Source organism: Lichenostomus cassidix, chromosome 13 (genome assembly GCF_008360975.1).
Source record: "Lichenostomus cassidix isolate B80296 chromosome 13, HeHo_3.0, whole genome shotgun sequence".
Lineage (NCBI taxonomy): Eukaryota > Metazoa > Chordata > Aves > Passeriformes > Meliphagidae > Lichenostomus > Lichenostomus cassidix.
This window is the reverse complement of record NC_139494.1, coordinates 15082333-15103769: the sequence shown is the minus strand read 5'-3', so window position 1 is coordinate 15103769 and position 21437 is coordinate 15082333. Positions and strand designations below refer to the sequence as shown.

Below are 21437 nucleotides of genomic sequence, written 5' to 3'. Positions count from 1 at the left end.
CACAAACTGTGGTGCACCAAGGAATATCTGGAGCGTCATAAATATACTCTGGGAACGAAGGAAAAGGGATTTGAATTTCAACTTTGATGCATAATGTGCTTTCTCTAAAAAAAAACCAGCCTTCTTGGCAGGGACCAGACAACTTCACACTAAATCTCCTGCAGGAGCATGTTGCCAGTTGCAGAGATAAAACCTCAATGAAACACAATTATTTTCCACTTGGATTAGCCAAACTCGCGTCTCTCCTCCCACCCAGACACCCCGGCAGCGGGATGGGGACCTCTCAGTGCCAGCCTCCTGTGTCCCCAGCGCTGCTGGGAACGGGACGGCTCTGCCCCGGGGGGAGGATAACTCTCTTTTCACGGCTAAGGGGAGCTGACAAGTGATGAATACACGGAAGCCGGAGCGCTGCAGGGCAGCCCCTGCCATCTCACCGAGGACGGCGGCTCATCACGGCTGGTTTGCTGCGGTTCTCTGAGGTTCGGAGGCTGGTGGGCAGCCTGGGGCAGGGTGTCCGTGTTGTCCCCTACGGTCCTGCCACCTTCGGGTTGGGGCATGGCACCGCTGCCTCCTTTCCCTGCTCAGTCCCGAAGGAGGGAGGAGCATGAAGCAGAGACATGTTGGAAGAAAAGGTTGCTGAGAGATTTTTTCTTTAGGCAAGAATATCTCGAATATAGTATTTTTTTTTTAAGGCTTATAAGCTGGGAGATTTTCTAGTCTCGGAGCTTTTAGGCTTAAGCATCACTCATAGTGGCAATGTCTCACTCCTGTTTGCCCCTGACTCCTTGGTGTCACTCTGAGCCCAGACATGTGTCAGGCTCGCTTGTGCTGCAGGCACATTTTTGGAGCAGGCTCACGCCTTCAGGCTGGGTCAGGGTGCCCCAGCGCCAGGCTGGCAGGAACAGAGCATGGAGGAGGTAGGAAAAATGCCTCGGAGCCATGCTGGGAACAGGAGCACTCCCCAGGCCCTGCAGGTTCTGCCCTGCCAGGAGGCATCTGACAGAGGGACCAAGAGTTGCTGGCTGGGCTCTGAGAGGAAATCAGCCTGTTAATTAAGAGCTTAATTACCCAAAAACGAATGGTGGACTTAGCTCAGCCTTGAGGCAGGCCAAGCGAGTGAAGTGTCCTCAGGGAGGGCCAGAGGAGGTGAGCCGAGGGCAGGATTTGCCTTCTGCCATATTTGGGAATATTTGCAAGATCTGTACATGGAGAGAACAGCATCCTGCAGCCCCCTCAATACCTCTGTCCCTGCTGTCTCCAGGGTGCCAGTGGGAGGACAGGGATGGGCATCACTTGTCCCTCCAACACTACAATACACCCCAGGCAAAGGGTGGACTGTGGGGTGGGCATTTCTGGTGGTGGAGGAGGCAGGGGAGTTTGCAAGCTGGAAAGGGAGAAGAATTTCCTTGGCTTGGTGTGTTTTGCTGCAGAAAGGCGGTTTCAGCTCCAAGGGTAAGGGAAATGAAACAGAAAAATGCTTCCTATTAAGCAAAAGGGATGGAGAGCCCTGTGTAACAGTGCTGTCTGCAGGGGCTGCTCGCTCTGCATTTGCATCCAGCCCAGCCTTGTGCCAGAGCCCAGAGGGAGCTGTGCTGTGGCAGATGGGTGAGGGACACGGGGACAAGATCCAGCCCTGCAGCTCCAGTGTGGGGACAGCCACATCCAGCCCCATGGATGGCATCCAGCCCCATGGAGGGCCTGGGGAGAGGGCAGGTGGATGTTCTCCACACAGGTCACTGTGATTCCCTGGGCAGGTCCTATGGGGAGACTGGGATAGCTCAGCTTGTGGTATGGACTGAGATAGAGGCATAAGGAGCTGCTGGAGGGGCTTTGGCCAATGCCCACAGCCAGTTCTGAGGGTCTCCTGACTGCTGGGACATGGGTAGTGCCAGCACATCCTCTTGCCATGCCTGCATCCACATAGACCCAGAGAACAGCCCCAGCAGAAAACCCAAACCCAGCAGGCACCCCTTGCCCAGGGCATGGCTGCAGTTCTTCATAAGGGGATGTCCTTTCCCTTTGCTGTTAGACTTTTTTAAAAGCCCAAATAGACCCAACGGTTGTGTGGCAGGAAGAACAACATTCCTTCTGGAGCTTTCCCAAGTAATTCATCCTCTGAGAAATCAATTATCAGCATCGGCGCTGCGTTTAATCAGCATCATTCCCTGTGTGCAGGGGGTCGCAGGGTGCTGCTGCCTCTGCCTCCAGCGGCTCCGGGTTCCTGCCGGCAGGGAGGAGATCTGCTGCTGCCCGAGGGATGGGAATTGTAAGCAAGGAGAGCAGATCCATCCGGGAGGCCCTGACAGCTGTGCAAACACCCCCGGGGCAATAGCACCTGCCAGCTACGCCCAGGGTGGGTGGAGTGCCGGGACAGCCCGAGTGCTGAGAGCGGTTTAGACACCCACGCAGGATTGCCAGGGTGTTCATCGGGCTGGGAGCCGGAATACAGGGAGATAGGGCTCTGTGCCCCCATCCTCCATCAAGGACAGCAAACCCACGCAGGCATTGTCACATACGTGTGGGTGCAGGTGTGTGGCGCACTGGGAAGGCGGATGTGACAATGTCTGCTCGCCGGGGGACAAGGGGGCATCTGTTCCAGCAGAGCTGCCGCTGGCAGCCGTTTCCCTGACAAATGGTGTTTGGTTTGGTGGTGGAGCCTTAATGAAAGCGGTGGCGGCTGCAGGAGTGGGGAGGGGAGTGCCTGCCTGAAGGATGCTCTGGCGGAGAAAGGAGGAGAAAAGGACAAAAGGACGTTAGACATGTCCCTTGGCAATGGCCAGATGGCCACATCTTGCTGCCTGGCCAGAGGTACCCAGCTCTCCACAGCCAGCCCTGTATGGCAAAGTCTCGGTGTACTGCAAGGTGTGTTAGTGGTGGGGGAGAGCTAAGGGTGAACTTTTTGGAGCTGGGGGTGATGAGGGGTTTTGGGGACCTCCGGGACTGCTGAACTGCAGAAGCTGGAGGTCCCTTGATGTGGGGACGTTTCTGTCATACTTGTGCCCTCTAGTGGCTTTGTCCTCTCTCTGGTCCCATGGCCACCATCCCAGTGACACGACCGTGCTCCTGGTCCCATGGCCACCATCCCGCGGTGGCCGCGGTCAGCCTGTGCCTCTGGCACTGCCAGCCTTGGCATTCCTGGCTGTGGGGAAATGCTGGGCTTAGGTGAGGCCACGAAGGCACCTAGGCACCACCTGATGCCTTCCTCATGATCATCTCCTTCATGCTGGAAGAGAGGGCTTGTGCTTGGTTTCAAGATGCTTTGGCATGGAAATGTAATTTTTAGATCTTGGGGGAGGCAGTGGGTTCCACAACCTTTCCAGAGGCTCGATTCCCCAGTCAAAACTGTTGGGTGAGTGACCCCAAAATGTATTTTATTCCAGAAAATCCAATCTTGAAATTTCTAACATGAAGTTTCTCATTTTTGACTGCTCGGGGCTGTTCTCTACCTTTCTGTTTCCTTTGTGTTTAATCACATGACAGCCTGAAAAAAAAAGCCCAAAACACTTTTTTCTCATTCTACTGATGTTTCTCTTTTATCTAAAAGAAATAAAACGCTCCTTTGCCTCCGGCCCGTGGCAGTCTCAGCTGCACTCCTGGGGGACAGGATGCCTGGATGCCCTGCGGCTCCTCCTGTGTGCTTCTCTCCTTCCCTGGGTCTCCTCTCTGCAGGTTTTTGGACCCTACCCAGAGCTGTGGCAAGGATGGGAAAGGTGGTTTGGTGACAGAAGCCCAGCCAGGCACTGTGGGTCCCTGGGGTGGCTGGTGGAGCAAGGTGAGATTGGTCCCACATATAGGGCAGTGTGAGCTCCTGTGTCCCCTGCAGGGACAGGGGGATGGGGATGTCCCCATGCACTTGGCAGCCATCCCTGCCTGTGCTCCCTCCACTAGCCGGGGATATTTCCTATCTGAGAGAGCAGATGTTGGTTAGGAGCTTCCTAAGCAGTTTCTCTTCCCTCGCAGAATTGCTGCTTGGCGAGAGAATTAAATTCTCTTTTGTTGTCAGTTTAGAGGAGAACAAAACCAAATGTCACCTGGAGAAATTCCTGCTGCTGCACCCCCAGGGGATGGAACGGCTGCCTCAGGACCAGGATTAGCCCATCACTGAGAAAGCCGATGGTCCCTAAGGGGATTAGACAGATGATCGATGCTGGGATTAGTTTGTGTGGTGGCTGTGGTGACAGCAGCGACCCAGAGCAGCAGCTCCACCCTGCCTGTGCTTGCACTGAGCCAACCCCTCCCCGGCCCATCTCCGTGGTCTCTGGGATGGTCCATGAGCAGTGTCAGCCCAGTGAGGGCTGAGGGTAGCACTGCTGCAGCCAGCACTGCCACAGATGTTCTGCATTTTGGATTTCTCCCCCTTCCAGCCTCGTTAGTATTGAAATTAAAAGCAAGTGTTTGTGAATTGGTAGCTGTTCACCAAGACCCTAATTAGCAAATCTCTTCATCCCCTGGGGCTGCAATCTAATAATAAAAAAAAAAAAGCAAAAAAACCCAGCACCCAAACAAGCCCCAAACCTTGTTTGATGGATCGGGAGTGCTACTGGAACAGTAGGAAACGGCTCTTCCTGCTTAGTATGGTAATTAAACACTTCAATTGCAATTATTTTTGCAATTAGATAAGTCTCTAATTGTTATCATAGGTGGCAGGGGTTTGGGTGTGTGTTTGCCAGTTCTTCTTCTCAGAGCTGGAGCAGAGTGTGGATGCTACAGGCGATTCAGGCCTGCTCCTGCCTGGTTTGTTGGGGGAAGATGAGCTCTCCGTGTGCTCCTCTGCAGGGACTTGGCTCCTGCTGCTCTGTAAAGCTGCTGATGAGGCTATTTCTCAATCTGCTCCGGAGGGCTCAGCCCAGGGGTCTCACAACTCAAGGGGGGACCATGAGGGGACATTGCCTGCCAGGGCATCACCTTGCTGGGGATGTTTCCTTGCCCATTGATGCTTTGGTGGATATATCCTAGGAGAGGGTACCAGGGAAGGCAGTGCCTGTGTTGTGTTTCCCCATCACATCTAGGCTGGTCTGCCTGGCACCAAGACCTCAGCTGCAGCCCCTTTGCCCTCCACGCTGTGCCCTTGCTGCCTGACCCACTGCTGTGGGTCTGGGGAGGTCACCCCACCCCAGCCCTGCCAGGGCACATGCTGGCTTCTGACTCAGCTCCTCTCCTCCTGCTGGTGTGGGGCTCGATGCTGAAAGTGTCACTGCCCAGACAGGACAGGGGAGATGCTCTGCAGCTCCTCCAAAGGCTCTTCTAACACGCCACCCTCCTGGGAAGAAACCTGGGTGGGCAGAGGCCTCTCTGGCAGTGTTTGGAGATGGAGTGAATGCCATGTGCCAGAGCAGGGATCCTGTAGGGGAACACAGGGTGATCAATGGCATTGCAGGATGCAGATGGGTCCATTTCCCCCCCTCTCCTGTTCCCCAGTGTAAGGGATGCTGCATTCAGCACCTGCTGTGCCTGGGAGGGACTGGGATGTGATGCTGTGAGGATGCTCTCGGCAGAGCACGATTAAATGCTGAGTGCTGACATTTGGGCAGAGCTGAGCAGGCTTGCATCACCCCAAGACCTGTCACCCAACTCCCCTCTGAGCAATATGACTTTGCTTTGTGGGTTTCTCTGCCTGTTCTTCCTGTCCCTCAGGCCAGCCTGAAGCAGCAGGGCTGTCAGAGTTGTAGCCTGACAAAAGTTGTTGTCCTGAGGCTGCTTCCCCCATGGCCCTTCTCCCTGCAACTGCTGTGGGTCAGGGAATCCTTTGAGTCAGGGACTCTCGGGATGGGTGTCCTGTGTGAGGTGGCATTTCCTGTCCCCACCCCCATGGTGTAGAAAGGAAATCTGTGGCCACACCAGGACCTCAGATCTCCTGCAAACCTCTCCCCCAGACCTTTGCATCATTCTGCTGATTAGATCAGCAACCTCTCAGGGGATGGCTGGCATTTTGCCTTTGCCTCACGGAAACTACATGTGTCTTGGAACATATGCACAGAGATTGCATGAAGCAGAAGAGCTGGAATTGGTGTCCCCTCTGCCCCTGCTGCTGGGCAATGACAGCAGCAGAGATGACTCTGCCTTGTGTCTGCACTGCTGGGGAGGTGAGCACTGTGCCTGCCCTGAGGAGCTTTGCTTTGTGCTTTGTGGTTTCACACTGTGGGGCTCACTCTGCTCCTTCCTGCAGGGCAGCAACGATGCCTCCCCAAAGAACAGCATCTGCAGCCTCCACTCCTCTGGTTCTCCTTCTGCTGATGGGCAATGGCATTTCCAGGGTGATTCACAGGGAATACCTCTGAGAAATGCAGTTTGATGTGGTACTGGAGGGCAGGGGAGCCCTGTGCTCCAGCACCCCTGCAGCTGCACGTGTGGAGAGACACCACCAGCTCCTGTTATTGCTGTGACCTTGGCTAAGGTTAGAAGTGCTCAGCGTGCAGCAGGGACAAAGTGTGCACATGGGTGGCTGTATTTCCCTCCCAAGGCACAGTCAATATGGAGAGCACAGGTTATCAGCATGCAGCACTGCAGGGAGAGCATGTGGAGGTCAGGGTGACCTTGCCTGACTCTTCCTGAAAAGGGCTGCACAAAGTGGCTCTTTGGAGCTGAGAGGCATCCCCATGCATGGCAGTCATGGCCTCCAGCCCAGCACCACTTGGAGAGAGCAGCAACGCCTGGTGCAGCATCAGCTCTTCACCTCGGGAGCCCTGCCAGCATCTCCGCCAAAGCTGCTGGCAGTTTATGGGGATGTAGGCTTGCATGAAAATGAAGTGTGCTGGAAATCCACGGTCTGAACGCAGCTGCTGCTGCAGTGTGTGAGGGACAGGCAGGATGCAGCATCTCCCAGGGCATCTCAGGCTGGTTCTATAAGCCCAACCTTCCAGGGTAGCCACAGGGAGAGGGGCCCAGCTCTGTGCACCTCCCCTGGGCTCAGGACGGGGTTTGGAGAGCAAACAGTGCTGGGTAAAGGAGTGAGGAGGCATCTCTGATGGTATCACCCTTGCACCAGGTACCATCAGGATGGGATGCCTGCACCAGGGAAAATGCAGTGGATGCCACAGCAGGGAGAGAAGCCTCCTCCCTCATTTACACCCAGCAACCCTGGCCTTGTACTCACCTTGCAGCTCTCGCCTCTGCTGTTGAGTTTCTCACTGAGGAAAGCTGAGTGTTGTCCTTTCAACCTCACACACAGGATTTTGGAAGAGGGCAGCCAGGAGTTGAAGGCTGGGAGATGTGGGTCCTAGGGCAGCAGGCTGGCTGAGACTCACAGAAAAGCTCCGGCGCTGGAAAGGGTTAAAATTGCACATAAAGACAGAAAATAGAGAAAAAGAAAAGACTAGTCTGTCAGTGCCAGCCTGGCTGAGCCTGGCTTTGCTCTGTGAAGCACCAGATAGTGTCTGCCTGGTGTCTGTCCCCTGAGGCTGGCAGCTGGGGCAGGGATGTTGTAGGACAGTGACCCTTCCCAATGGGAACTGGCTCCTCCTCTGACCATATATTGTGGCCATGGTCCTACCCCAAGCTGCCCTAAGCACAGCTGACATGCAAGAATGTGATCCAGAGCCACTCACTCAGCTCCAGCATTTTCTGCCCAATACATCCCTGTTACTGCTGAACACTTTCTCCCAGGATTTTAATCTCTCTGGACCTCAGGGTTTGGTCTCACAGCCTACAGCCACAAGCATGCCAAGCACCAGATCTCTTTAGAGCCCTGTCCCACTGTGCTGAAGCATGTTCCTGAGGTCCTTTGTCTTTCTTTACTGATTTTGTGTGAATTGCCTTCGTCTCTGCTGCCCAGTGGGGAGATGGAAGCAGCTGTCTTCCCTTGCATCTCTGCTTGACCCTGCACTCTCCACCCTATCTGGTCTTCACCCATGGAAATGCTCTCCTGTGGCTTTTGATTCCCTGTCCTGCTCCTGACTGAGACTCTGAGTGACCTCTGAGATGGGCTGCAGCTCTCCACTATTCCCACTCTTGTTTGTTAGTCTTTTCTCTATGCCTCATAACTGAAAAAAACATTGTTATTAAGGGCAACAGTTCAAAATTCTGCTGGTTCAGCTTTCCCTTGAATGACCCCATGGAGCTGCTCTGAGCAGAGCTCTTCTGAGCTCTGGGTGTTCTTATCTGGGGGGGTTATGAGCTTTTGGAGCGATTTATGTTGGTCTTTTTCTGTTAACATGTTCAGGGCAGATGACTCAGAAGACTCTGTGGAGAGGAAGAGGGGAGAGGAACCAGCTTGGTTTGTGCTGAGGGTGAAGTTGGCTGCCAGGTGTTTGGTGCTCACCTGTCTTGTGTGGTATTAATTGATCCTGATGATCTGCCAACAGCAGATCTTTGTATATCTGACTATGGAAAAAAGGGCTGGAAGGGGCCAAATATGATCACTGGTGCCTCATTGCTGTGAGGTGAGAGGGCTATGAAGAGAAGGAGAGAAAGTAAAAGCAGTAACTCAAGCAACTTATCTGATTGTGAGCAGAAACCACAGTGCTGATGCTGTGTAGGGTGGGGAGGGAGCTCTCTGGATTTAGAAAGGTCAAGAAACATCCCCCTGCTTGAGTCTTCCCTCTGGGGAACCAGAGGAAGAATCTTTTCTACCCGGAAAAGATGGCAGGGGAAAGCCAGGAAATCAGTGACCCTGCCCTCAGCCTGAGGAACAGAAACCCATTTGTCTTCCCCTTTTATCTCCCTCCAAGTCATTATTCTCCCTTTGTGGTAAGGCAGCATTTCGAGAAGATACTGACATCTATATTCTCTTCTCTCTTGGCTGTGTAGGGAAATCCTGACAGCCTGTTCCCCATCACCAGCTCTTCCAGTTCAGCTGCAGAGCCTCAGTGCATGAGCTCCTGGTTTGCCCAGGGGCTGCACTGCTGTGAGAATAAACAGCTCTCTTTGTCTCTGTATGTTTGCAGAAACACCTCCACCACCTTAGATAAATATTTTCCATATGTTTTACATACAAACCTACAGTTTACCAAATGCTATAACTTTGGGCTCTTCATTAATTCCTTGGAAACTGAAAAGCCAGCCCCAGGACCTGCATTCTTGTATTTGCTCACACCAATCCATCCCTCTGTATCTCTTCTTCTGCCCCTCTCCCTTGAGTAAAGTCACATTGGAGCCCTGGGGGAGGCACGATGCTGGCTCAGCCTTTTGGATGGCTCTGAACTTTGGTTCACCTCCCTGAGTTCTCTTTTTGGTGGCTTAAGACTGTTTCTGGGGCAGGATCAAGGGCACGTGCTGCCAGAGCGCACGAGCGCGGCTTCTTCGCTGGCACGCTGGGAACAGGGAATCAAAGGACTCCTTATCTATGGATGGAAAGTTTCTGGGCTGCTTATCAGGCGCTGCTTAGAGGTTAGATTAGTCTCAGGAGCAGCAGATTGACAGCCTGCCTCTCCGTTCTCCTTGTGCTTGGCTGAGTGAGCACCTTGGAGTGAGGCAGTGAGAGGGTGGCACAGCCCTGTGGGGGTGTGGGTGCCCAGGGAGAGGGCTGGGGACACAGCCTGGCACAGAACTTGCCCACTCTGCTCCCATCCTGCTCCCTAACAGCAGCCCTTGGTGGGGCTGACCCTCGTAACATGCTTGGGCTGACGCTGAGTGAATTTTTGGCACTAACTTTATGTGGGTGTTTGTATTTCTAAAAACATTTGCAGACCTAATTTGGGCTACTCCTGCCCCTTTCCAGAGATGGGAATGGAACTTGCTGTTGGCTGAATTGACTGCTGATACAAACTGATGGCCGAAATGCTGAGGTTGCGTGGCTCAGATGGGAAGGGAAGTGGTTGAGCTGCTCTGCAGGCAGCTGGGAGGGACAGATTTTGGCTCCTGCAGGGACTCTCAGCCTGGCTGCAGGTGCTCTGATTCTGTGCCCCAGGACCAATTCCTGTTTTCCCCTCTGTGATGGGAGGTCACCTTTCCTGGGCCCCTGCCAGCCATGTGGGAAGCTGGAGTACCTGGACTTGTCCTTCCAGCATGGAGGGGATGCAAGCTGGGTCCTTGTGGGTGGCGATGAATTTTTGAGTGGTGCAATTTAGGAGTCTCCTGGGCAAGGATCTCCTGCTGGGGCATTGGTTTGTTTCTTAAAAGTCCATGGAAAACGGGGTGTCCCCACCTTTGCCTTCCTCTCTGGGGACAGACCTGCCATCAAAGTCCCCAGTGTGGGAAGGCTCTTACCTCTTGAGGGCTCCATCAGTGATCAGGGTCCCCTTGTCGTTCCTCACCTCCAGTTTCAAGGGTTTACCCTCCTGCCTGCCCTTGCCCTGCCTGCCCCTGGGCTGGGCCTTCTGGAGGGGAGGCAGGTGGGAGTTCCTGAGGTGTCCTGTCCTCCAGCAGTGCAGCAAGTGCTGGTATGCCACTCGGAAATCCCTGTTGAGTGTCCCGTAGATGATGGGGTTGAGGGCGGAGTTGGCATAGCCCAGCCAGAGAACAATGGACATGGGTGTCCCTTTCACCTTGTTGTCCCCCCACACCCCCCGGTAGGTGAACACGGTGAAATAGGGGAACCAACACACGATGAACGCTCCCAGCACCACTGCCAGTGTCACAGTAGCTTTGTGCTCTTTCACCATGGGTGGCATGGGGGTGTTGCCCCACGTGTGGTTTATCCTCTTGGCTTGCTCCCTCGCTATCTTGAGTATCCGGTAGTAGGTGATGCACATGATGACCAAAGGGATGTAGAAGGTGAGCAAGGAGTCCACTAACCCATACACAGAGTTCACCTCCAGTGTGCACTCCTGGCTGCAGGTGAACCCTGTGTTTTGCACCGCTGTCCCGTTGGTGTTCCAGCCCAGGTGGATGGGTAGAAAGGAGACCATCAGCGAAACTGTCCAAATAACAACCAAACCCACGGCCACCCGGAAGGGAGTGACCACCTGGCGGTAGCGCAGCGGGGTGGTGACGGCAAAGTAGCGGTCCAGGCTGATCATGAAGAGGTTGAGGATGGAAGCGGTGCACAGCATGACGTCCAGGCTGGTGTAGATGTTGCACAAAATGCTGCCAAAGGGCCACTCCTTGGCGAGTTCATAGAAAGCAGAGAGTGGCAGCACCAGGAGCCCCAGCAGCAGATCTGAGATGGCCAGGGACACGATGATGCAGTTGGTCAGGCTCCGCAGCCGGCGGTCAAGGGTGACAGCCAGGCAGACAATGATGTTACCACAGAGAGTGATCATGATGAGGATAACAAGGCAGAACCCGACCAGCAGCTGCAGGGGAAAGTCCATGCTTTTCTGAGAGCTTGTGTGGTTGTAACATGGATCCATGTTGTTGTTGCATGGACGGAGCAGTCCTGCTTTCGCTGGCTCCAAAGCTGCTTGGAGTGAGCCTCTACCAGGAAGGCCTAGAGCCCTTCCCAAAGCAATCCTTGGTCTACAGTGACCTTAGAGAACATTGCAGAGTCACTTTACACGTTCAGCTTTGTGTGCTGGGAATGACATGGTCTAGGAAAGATGTGGCATTGTGACTCACTTGTGCCTGTTGGCTCCTCTGGACTCAGTGCTGGAGCCAATGTCCTGTGGCAGCTGCTGGTGGATCTCAACCAATCCTTCTCCTTTCCTGGCTTCTTTCCTCGGAGGGACCATGGGGTCAGGTCCTGTGGTGTCTCATGCCCTCTGCATGTTTGGTTGGTGACAGTGGTAAGCAGTGCTCCAGCAGGGACAGAGCTTTGCCACCTCCCGAGGACAACCTGCAAAAGAATGTGTCTGGTGAGACTATGGCACAGGTTGCTCAGAGAAGCTGTGGTTACCACTGGATCCCTGGAAGTGTCCAAGACCTTGGCTGGATAAGGCTCTGAGCAACCCGGGATAGGGGAAGGTGTCCCTGCCCACAGCAGGGAGTGGAACAAGATGCCCTGTAAGGTCCCTTCTAACCCAAACCATTCTGTTATTCTATAAAAGCCTCAAGTCAGAGCTGCACTGGGCAAAGACCCTTTGAACTTCCCCTCAAACCCCTCCAGAAACAGGGTGTCTACACCTCCCTGGCTGCTCCAGCCCACTTAAACCCAAACTGGAAAGTCCTTTGGCAGCCAGGCATCCGTGTACCTGCCAGCTGGGCTCTCCCAGCCCTAGGGATGCCCATGTAATGCAGGGATGTTGACAGAAGGGCAGGGATTTTAAAACAGTCACGTTCTGATAGGCTTACAATGAAAGTGAGAACAAGGAGCATATGAGGAAACAGTTTTCCTGAGAAAGCAGTTCTTATGCAATCTTGAAAAATTAGTCACGACTACATAATTTCTGAAGCTTGGCTGTGGCTGCTGGTTTCATTAAACTTTGCCTTTGTATCAGTGCTTTGCAGGAGCCCATGCCTTGGGTTGGTCCCTGCCATCACAAATTACAGTATCTCCTGTAGGTTCTATAGGAAATCCCCACTCTGCTCTGGGCCCTGGGAGGGAAGAGAACATCCCTTGTAGACTTACATTTTCTGGCTATTTTCCGTCTCGATACAAATAACAAAAAGCTGTATTTTGCAAGGGAAGAAACAACAGAGCAAACCACTCTAACTTCCAAATGAGCTGCTGATTATGGTGATCTCCACGACCCCACCACTACTAGATTCAAAGGGGCCTTGGTTCTTGTGTGATTGGAAGCAATATCTATGTTGGGAAAATACCTGAAGGGGAACTGAGGCACTGCAGGGACAAGAAAGAGGGCTGGGAGGAGGCTGAGGAGCTGGACTGACTTGCTGACCCTCATGGATCTGCCTGTGTCCAAGGTGTGATCTCCCACCATGAGATTCCCAGTTGAGATAAAGGATCTCCCCATCCTCCTTGATGTGCTGGTGGGGGAGAGCTGCATTGGTCCCCATGGGTGGTGCATGAAGCAGCTCTCCAGGCTCTCTGCACCCCATGGAGCAGCTGTGAAGGTAGAGCTGATTCTCTGCAGAGTACAACAGGCTGCAGAGATGGAACAATCAGAAGAAACTCCGGGAATGGAAAAGGTCCAGCAATGTCAGAGGACAAAGGTGAGATTTTAAAGTTAAACTCCCCTGCAATAACAAGATAACACCGTGGTGCAGGTTGAAATATTCTTCAGATGATTTATGTCTTTGATTCAAGGTTAAAGGCATGGGCACCACGGGAGGGAGTACACCAGGGAGACCTCATGAGTAAACAACCACTGATTGCCAGGAACCATATGGGGGAGAGACTGGGACTGGACCACTGAGATTAGAGGCGATGCCCACAGCCCTGCTGCTTCTAAAGGCATGGAAAGTGAACAACAAGCCAGGAACCAGCCTGTGGGAAGCCTTTTGCTGAGCAGAGCAAACTCATTGCCAGACAGGATGTCCTCTGAGTTTGGGTGCTTGGATTGAGGCTGTTGGGAGAGGGATGTGATGCTTTCAGCTGCAGCAGCAGCAGCGTGTGGAGTGGTTCCTCACCTCCAGCTGCAGCACAGGCACTTGCCATGGAAAGCTCTTTGTTCGCTCACAAAAGCAGTGTGGAACAAGCTGAACGCTGCCTGCCCACTGACGGCAGAGAGGAGAACAGGTTGTTCTCACAGAAGGGTATTTCCAAGTGAAAGGGATGTTTTTTCATTGCTCCCAACATGTGGAAATGGCAGATTAAATTATAGGGGGAGTAGCACTCTTAGAAAATGCTGTGGGTGGATTGCAGCCTCCTACGTGGTTCTTCACCACACACCAACAACGTGCTCCTGCCTCTGGCTCTAGCAGCTCACATGGGCTCTGCTGGGCCTCTCTTTGGGCTCTGCTGATGGATCCCAGCTCTGGGCACATCAGCACATTCGGCTCCTGCTGCAGTGCCAGGGCAACTCCCCATGCAGCCCTGCAGGGCAGATGTGCCCAGAAGGAGTTTTGCTTCTCATTGTTTTTTCAAATTAGTTCAGAGCAAGAAATGGGCACTTGCAAGGGGACAGAGGTGTCCCCATTCCTGCAGAGGAGCCCAGGCAGAGCTGGGGACTGTGTGGCTCAATGTGGGCTGCAGGGCTCAACTGTCTGCAAACCCTTGGGATGTTCCTCCACAGCATGGGGCAGGACCTGCTGCCTGCCAGCTCGGATGTGTGATGCTGCAACCCTAGCTGTGGCGGAAGTGTGGGAGACTTTCCCGTATCCCTCAGCCAAATTATCTCATGGAAACATTCCCCCACGTGAGCATAGCCTCTGGGCATGGCTTTGCAGGAAAAGCAGACTGGAGGGCTGGTAGGGATGGGGGACTGTCAGCTCACTGCAGTCAGGACACAGAGCCTGGGACGATTCATCCAGCTCAGGGCTGTCTCCTGGAGCATTGGCTCTCTGTCACTCCACATGTGCCCCTGGCTTTCTGCCCAGGTCACTCGCAGCCACCTTCAATACCTGTGTCCTCTGCTCCTGTTGTGTTTTGGCAGAGCGAGTTGATTTCCTCCTCGATGTACGAGTGGAGCAGCTGTTTCTCATGGTAGTCTTTCCAGCAACAGCCAGAATAAATGATACCCTTCCAGCCCTGTCTCACCAGGCAGCTTTTACATTTACCTGATTATCCTCATTATCACAGCCTGGACCTGCTCCTGGTTCAAAATCACCCTCCTCACATTGAAGGAACCAGAGCAGGGCATTGCTTCTGGGTCATCTTTCTGGTGCCTTTTCCAGTGGTGCTGGCATTCTGATGGATGCTATCTCAGCTGTGAAGATTTGTCAGGTTGCATTTGTTTTGTTGCAGTCATCCTGGGGTTCCCTAAAAGCCAGATATTTTTCCTATGGTGTTTTCAGCTGCTTAGAGAAGCATTTTTGCTGTTAGACCCTAAGCATATGAGCTTGTGCCAGCCTGGTGTATTTCAGTTAGTCTTATCCTCTGCTTCTTCTCCTGTAGTACTTAGTTCCTTGTCCAGTGCAAAACTTTTCCCAAGTTTCTCACCAGAAAATTTCTCTTTAAGAAACCCTCATTTTCTGAGCCAAGATCACTAATGAAAACCATTAAATAAAATTTACCTCTAGGCTGATCTTTAGAGAACTCTGTTAATAGCCTTCTCTGGTGCATTAATGATCCTTCCGTTGTAATATCCTATCGTCTCCCCATTATCCTCTTTACAATTCTCGTAGTAATTTCTGCCTTCTCTTGCCTAAACAGATGTTTTCTGCTCTGTTGCAGTCCACGTTGCATTTGATCCACTGTATTCCACTTTAAAATGGCATTTATCTCCTCTGGGGAGGGGGCTGTGATTTATTCATGGGAAATTTCTGTTGCATTTTACTTTTTTATTCCCCCTCCCCGTCCTTCAGCAGCCTTTCCACCAACATCATTAATTCCAGCACTTTGTGCACTTTTGCAGTAAGATTAATGGGACGCAGTGCCTGCTCCAGCAGGGAATGCATTGGCTCTCCCTTCCTGTGCTTCTACTTCTGGCATAACAGGTTTGTTTTAAACCTATTAAAAGCCTGGGTACGCTGGAACTGTGAGCAGATAGAGGGGCAGAGAGGAGCACTCAGGGAGTGCCCGAATGTGGCAGCCTGGCTTTGGGAAGTGTTTCCCACTTCTGGAAAGGACAGAAGTGCTTAAGGACTCAGGAGAAGCCACATGAAGCCTTTTAGCTCAGTCCTAGGGACAGGAGGGTTCTGCTCTTGCACACCTGAAATGTTACTCTGCCTCCCCTGTTAGCCTCTTTCTGAGAAAAGTGCTGGCAGAAGTCACTTAGGAGCAAAGTCAGTTCCCTGGCCGTGCAGAGCTCACAGCAGAGCTCAGTGGCTTTTTCCAAAATGATGTTAATCTCCTTCCTGATATTAAACATCTGGGCATGCTGAGAGAGGTACTTCAGCCTAGAGATAGGCAGGAGTGTGGTGGTTTCTTCTGGTCTCAGAGAGGATGTTTGAGGTTTGATGGTGGGAATTGCAAAACTCTCAAGGTAGGAATGGGCTTCTTGGTCCCCTGCCAGACCCATGAGCCTGACTCACAATGGGACAAGAGCAAATTTGCCAGAGGTAGGAGTTGAAGGCAATGTAAGAGAGGACAAATGGGAGGGGACACTGGTGTCCTGCCTGGCTGCATCCCCAGACACTTTTATCCCTGTTCCCTGGGCTTCTCCAGAGCCTGGTGCTCTCTCTGCCCCATCCCAGAGTGATGTCTGATAAAAATCAGCGATTATTGCCTCTGGCATGAGCCGAGGGGCTGGGGGAGGCAGGACAAAATTCCCATCACTGCCACCAGCCCTCCATCATGCTTCCCCAGGAGGAAAGGGGCTCTGTGGGTAAGAAGCTGTTTAGGACTCCTGAGAGCAGGAAACATGAGAGGTATGTGGAACCCAGCAGAGCAGTCAGCATTTTGAAAGTTTGCTCGGCAGAGAGTGTCCAGGAAAGGTGAAACTGAAGACAAAGGTATCAGTCTCATGGATGTACTTGGAGCTGCCTGAGTTTCTGGGGTTCAGCCTCCTGCTGAAGCCTATTTTGGACAGGGGACAGCGAGCACCACACACCCCTGGGCACTGCCCACCCCTCCTGTGCTACAGCCCAGCTTGGGAGTGCCCTGTCCCACAGAGCCAACCGCGCCCTGGGGTAGAGCAGCAGCAGATGCCCACCAGCTGCCAGGGTGTGGAGGAACTGGAGTGCTCAGAGAAAGGGCTCGGGCAGCTCGGTGCAAGAAGTCAGCAGCAAACCTCGTGGGGAGGCTGCCTGGGCAGAGATGCTGCACACCACAGATGTGCAGGGCTCTGCCTCTGCGCCCATGCCCAGGGCACACTCCACCCATGCCCTTCCTCTGACCATAAAGTTCTCGGATCCAGCTGTCCCCACCAGCAACAGCCCAAAAAAGTCCCCAAACTGGCCTCCAGCCACCACAAGACGCTGATGGCACAAGGGTTTGATGAGTGACACCCAGCTGGTCCATTGCAGGGTCCCACTCAGCAGGGACCCACCAAGGCCTCAGAATCTCACTTAGAAAGTATTTTACCAGAATAACTAAGCAAGAAGTAAGGCAAAAGCTTTACCTGGGAAAGGGGCTGCTTCCTCACAGCGTGTGTGAGCCCTCAGTGGCTGCGCTGACTCCAACTTTCCCCCGGTGCGAGTGGCTCAGTTGCGAAGGCAGAAGCGTGTGCTGCGAGCCGCGGCTGTCTCCGTCCCTTTCCTCTCCTCCTCTCTTCCTCCCTCCCTCCCTCCTCTCGTACCAACCTCCCTCCCTGCTCTCGTACCAATATCCAGGCAGCGGTGACTGCAACATGAGTCAGAGCTCAAGTGGGTGGGATCAGAGCCGCGAACTCAGACACCGAGGTTATCATCCGGCAAATTTGAAATGCTGAAAGTGAGCCCAGCTCCGAGCTCTCGGCGTGTCGGGCTCTGCCGAGCCGTGCCTGGCACAGGGAGGGGGGTGGGATGCCTGCTGCCTCCCGCTGCTGCTTTCTTGTGTGCTGCCATCACCTTCCTCACTCAGCTGAAGTTTCAGGGCCCTTGCTGCTGGTTTGCCATGTGCAAAGGTTCCCTCCCATCCCTCCAGGCTCTCTTCTGCAGGCACACATTTGCCTGCTGTCGGGAGTCCTGATAGCATCACTCGCTCCCAGTTTTTGGCTTTGTGAGCTCCCTGAGAGCAAGCACTGGAATGGGATATCAGAGATGGCTCAGGGAGGATGGTGACTCTTGAGCTGAACTGGGCACAGAGAAGGAAGAAGGTGAGGTAGCTGTAAAGTGGGTGGAGGAAATTCCAAGTGGACGTGGCAGGAAAAGCCCACACCGTTTCATTTTTCCCTCAAGGCTGCACTCACCGCTCCTGAAAATTGTCTCCTTTGCGTGCGATAGCAGGGAGGAACCACGCGAAATGACAAACAGGCAGTGACAGCCTTTCGTGTCTCTCAAATCTTTCATCTGTGGGTTTCAAAGCACTGTGCAAATATCAGCTGCTGGGCCAGCTGTGCGAGGATCTGTTTCCCCTTTTAGCTCTCCCTCCCGAGCAGGGCAGGTCCCGGGCTGGCAGCAGAGCTCCAGTGAAGCTTGGCCACCCCGTGGCTCTGCAGAGCCCAGGGAGAGCAGTGCAGGGAGAGATGCTCTGTGAGTGAGGTGCTTCAGTGCCACCAGCCACATCGAGTTCCCCATGCAAATAGCCAATGATGGACTTATTCCAGCCTGGATGTGGCCCTGGGCACACTCCCTGCTGCTCCCCTCATGGGGCTGAGCTCTCCCACTGCCCTGCTCTGGGAATGGAGAGCACATCCCAGCCTCCCCCTCTGCCAAACTGGCAGCACTGGCACACAGACCAAAATGCCTTTGATCTGTTTATCTCTGCAGACCAAAGCACAAATCTATCTTTAATAAGCTTATAATCTGCTGGAGCCAGAGTGTTTTCCTGCTGATCAGCAGCCCTGTGATGTGTCTGGGGTAGCTGAGCCATGGACTGGCTGCCAGATGCTTCTCAAGTGGCTGAGGTGTGCAGAATGTGGACATGGAGGGATCCCTCCTCACATGCAAGATTCAAATCTGCTCAGGAATGTCTGCGTCAGCCAAAGTTGCTGAGGTGTTGATTTATTACAGGAGCCCTTGCTTGGCTCTGGCCTGTGAAGGATCTTTCATCAGGAAATCTCAGGATGGGAAGTGCCATGTAGGGACAAAGTGCTCTGGCTATTGGGGCAGGATTCCCTCTCCAGCCCCCTTGCACTAATCCCTCCCAATGAAAAGCCCCTGCTGTCCATGGGGCAGGTTCTGAGTTCAGCGTGCTCTGTCTTCCCAAAACCTCTGGAGAAATTTGTGGGTGCATTTTGGGATCCAGTGTCAGAGTGGCTTCACACTTGGCAGGGGTATCTGGGTCACAGAGAAACCCAGCACTTCTGCAAACCCTTGAGCACAGGAGAGCCTCAAACTCTGACCTTGTGCAATGGCTGGGTGACTGTGGAGCCTCTGAGGGGCTCTATGAGGTCATCCACTCATCTGAGTTCACTGGAAGCAGCACAGCCTGCATGGACTACGCAGGGAGGATGGGAAAGCAGCTGGATCTTGGCTGAAAGGAGCCATGTAGGGCCATTCCTGGTGGCAGGGATTGCTGTGCTCCGTGCATCTGCACCCTGGGAAGTGGCAGATGTGATACCTGCAGAGCCTGTGGCTGGAAAATGTCATTGTTGGCAAGCTCTGGGAAGGAAGGGGGCACTTGATACTCATCAGAGCTGATGGCTGACCTGCCACACGGCCACCTCAGACAGGCTCGCTGGGCTGCATGGGGCAGGCAGCAACCAGGGACACTCAGAAACTGGAATATTCCCTGAGTGGACTGTACTGAGCCAAGGAATGAGTAATGTGTCAGGAAATGGTAAGAGGTCTTGGACATTCTGTGTGTGTAAGCAGCAGTTATTAAAGGCTACAGCAATGCTGGGAGATGGGAAAGTGCAAGAGAAGTCAGAGAAAGTTTGGAATGCCAGGAATGTGAGATTTGGCAGAGATGAGAACTCCTGAAAAGCCTCAGATGGTGAAGATATGCCTGGAAGGTAGCAGCCAACCTGGGAAATCACATATGGCAGCTCAGCTCTGAGAAGGGCTCAGAGGTGCAGCTCTCTGATGCTCTCTCCAGCATGAGCTGGGTTTGGAAAAGCCAAAGGAGGAGGGGGAAGGGGAGTAGAAAATATGTAGAAAACAAAGCATCTGGGTGCAGAGAGCTCTTTGGGCAGTGCAGGCTGAAAGGAGTTGGTGATGTGTCCCACTGGGTTTTAGAAACATTTGGACTCTGGCAGAAGATTGTGGATTAGGGAAATAGACTTGGGCTGAGTTGTTTCCTCTGGAAAAATCAAAAAGTCATGGAAAGGTGCTGACCTCACCACAGGCTGCTGAACTTCCGGGCTAGCAGGGAGAGGCCAGTAATTTACTCAAATTATTTGAATAGTTTGATTTCCAGCGGATTTTATACATGATGCAAATAAAGTTCAGAGACCACTGCTATGTGCTAATAAGCTTTTCTTGTTTTTAAACAAATAATTTCCAGTTAAATCCTGTGCTGGACAAAAGGATAAATAATGACAGAAGTCTCTGATATTCCCTGCCAGACACTGTGTAAGCCAGCGAATACTCGTGGGAAATAAATATTACAGGGAAAGGACATGTTAAACATCTGCAGTGAGTCTGGGGCTGCGCAAGGAACTGCTCCTGCCTGCAGACTGGGCAGCTCCTCAGGGTGGTGGGAGACCCTTGCATGGCTGTGGCTGATCTCCAGAGCAACATCCTGCTTGTGTATATATTTCTGGCCTGCCATAAATCTTGGCTATTCCGGGAATATTTCTGTCCAAAGGCACCTTTCCTGTACGGAGATGCATGCAATGGAAAAGCAGAGGATGCTCAGGGCCTTTCCCACCCTTTTGTTTTCTGCAATGCTTATCCCAAGGATGCTTAGCAGGATCCCATCTGCTGTGCTATAGTGTCAGACTATAGACACAATCTGTGACATATATCTTAAGCTCCTCTGAGTGCAGAGAGAGGATGTTAGAGGTTTATTTCCAGGTTGTCGGTCTGTTTGTGTTACACAAAGCTCTGCAAGCTCTAACGAGTACTAGAGAGTGCTGCTGGCTCCACACTACTACTGAGCTCCTTCAGGGAGTTGAAGGCTCACATTTTCCAGTGTGTCCAGGGTCAAGGAGAGTCCTCTCCTCACTCAAACAGAGCTGTTCCTAGATTAAACTGTGCTAGGGAGGGAGCAATTTGTGGGCACCAGCACTGGGGTTTTCATCTCTCTGGTGCACTATAAAGATAAAAGGGTCAGCTGAGGTCTATGGGAGGAGGTGATAGTCATTCCCTCCAAACCACAAGGGTGTGAGGGGAGCAGGAGAGTGTCACCCACCCCCTGTGTGCATGAAGGCTCCCCCAGGAAGGGAACAACTGGCTCTGGCTCCAGTGAGTGGGTCTTTATTGGTTTTATCACTAATCCTGCCGAATGCAATTGTGCACATCCTTGTTTTCCAGATAAATATTTAATCCTCCTCCAAACACCGCTGAGCTCGTGGCCTGGGTGATAACTTGTGGTTAATTGGGGGCTGTGCAGGGCAGTTTCCCTCTGTGTGTGGAAGAGGCTGAGCCCTGGTCCAGGAGCAGGGTGGGAGAATGGAATGCTCTACACATCACCCTTGTTCAGACCCCTCCCAGCATTCCTGGCCCTCTGTCAGGAAGGTCAGCCAATTTCTGAGGGAATGAGCTGTCTGGCTTCAGCTTGGGGTGAGTTAAATCTGCCCTGTGTATGTAAGGACCTGTTCTGAGGCTGTTTGGGTGGTTTAGGAGCCCTCAGGGGATGTGGGATCCCAGGGAAGGTTTCCTTGCTCGAGCCCCAGGTGCTTCCAAAGCCTTTCCCTGCAAAGCTGGCAGGAGGCTGTGCTGCCAGGCACGGGGCAGGAATGAAAGGATTAGCAAAATGCTCCCCTGCAGCGGGACTGCCGTGGGGCTGGCACAGAGCACAGAGCTCTGGGCACGGAGCACAGAGCTCTGGGCATGGCCCTGGCTGCAGGCATTGCCCAGGCAGGCTGCTGGCCACCAGTTCCCACCCTGTGCTGGGACCCTGCTGTGCCCTGCTGGAGCTGCCAGCATGAGCAGAT

At 53.2% G+C, this 21437-nt stretch overlaps 1 protein-coding gene across 1 annotated transcript; it reads right to left on the bottom strand.

Annotated features, from left to right (window-relative positions):
• Nucleotides 1-3350: 3350 nt before the first annotated feature.
• HRH2 (histamine receptor H2) lies at nucleotides 3351-11647 on the bottom strand. The gene is made up of 3 exons (XM_085073865.1): nucleotides 10144-11647; nucleotides 7094-7259; nucleotides 3351-5341 (listed from the first exon to the last, which is right to left on the bottom strand). Exons 1-2 carry the CDS (start codon nucleotides 11226-11228, stop codon nucleotides 7241-7243), a joined length of 1104 nt encoding a protein of 367 aa, XP_084929991.1. The 5' UTR covers nucleotides 11229-11647; the 3' UTR covers nucleotides 3351-5341; nucleotides 7094-7240.
• Between the last annotated feature and the right edge of the window lie 9790 nt (nucleotides 11648-21437).

Bases quoted from the DNA above. Each gene is read 5' to 3' on its own strand.
- HRH2 (XM_085073865.1), bottom strand. From the start codon at position 11,228: ATGGATCCATGTTACAACCACACAAGCTCTCAGAAAAGCATGGACTTT.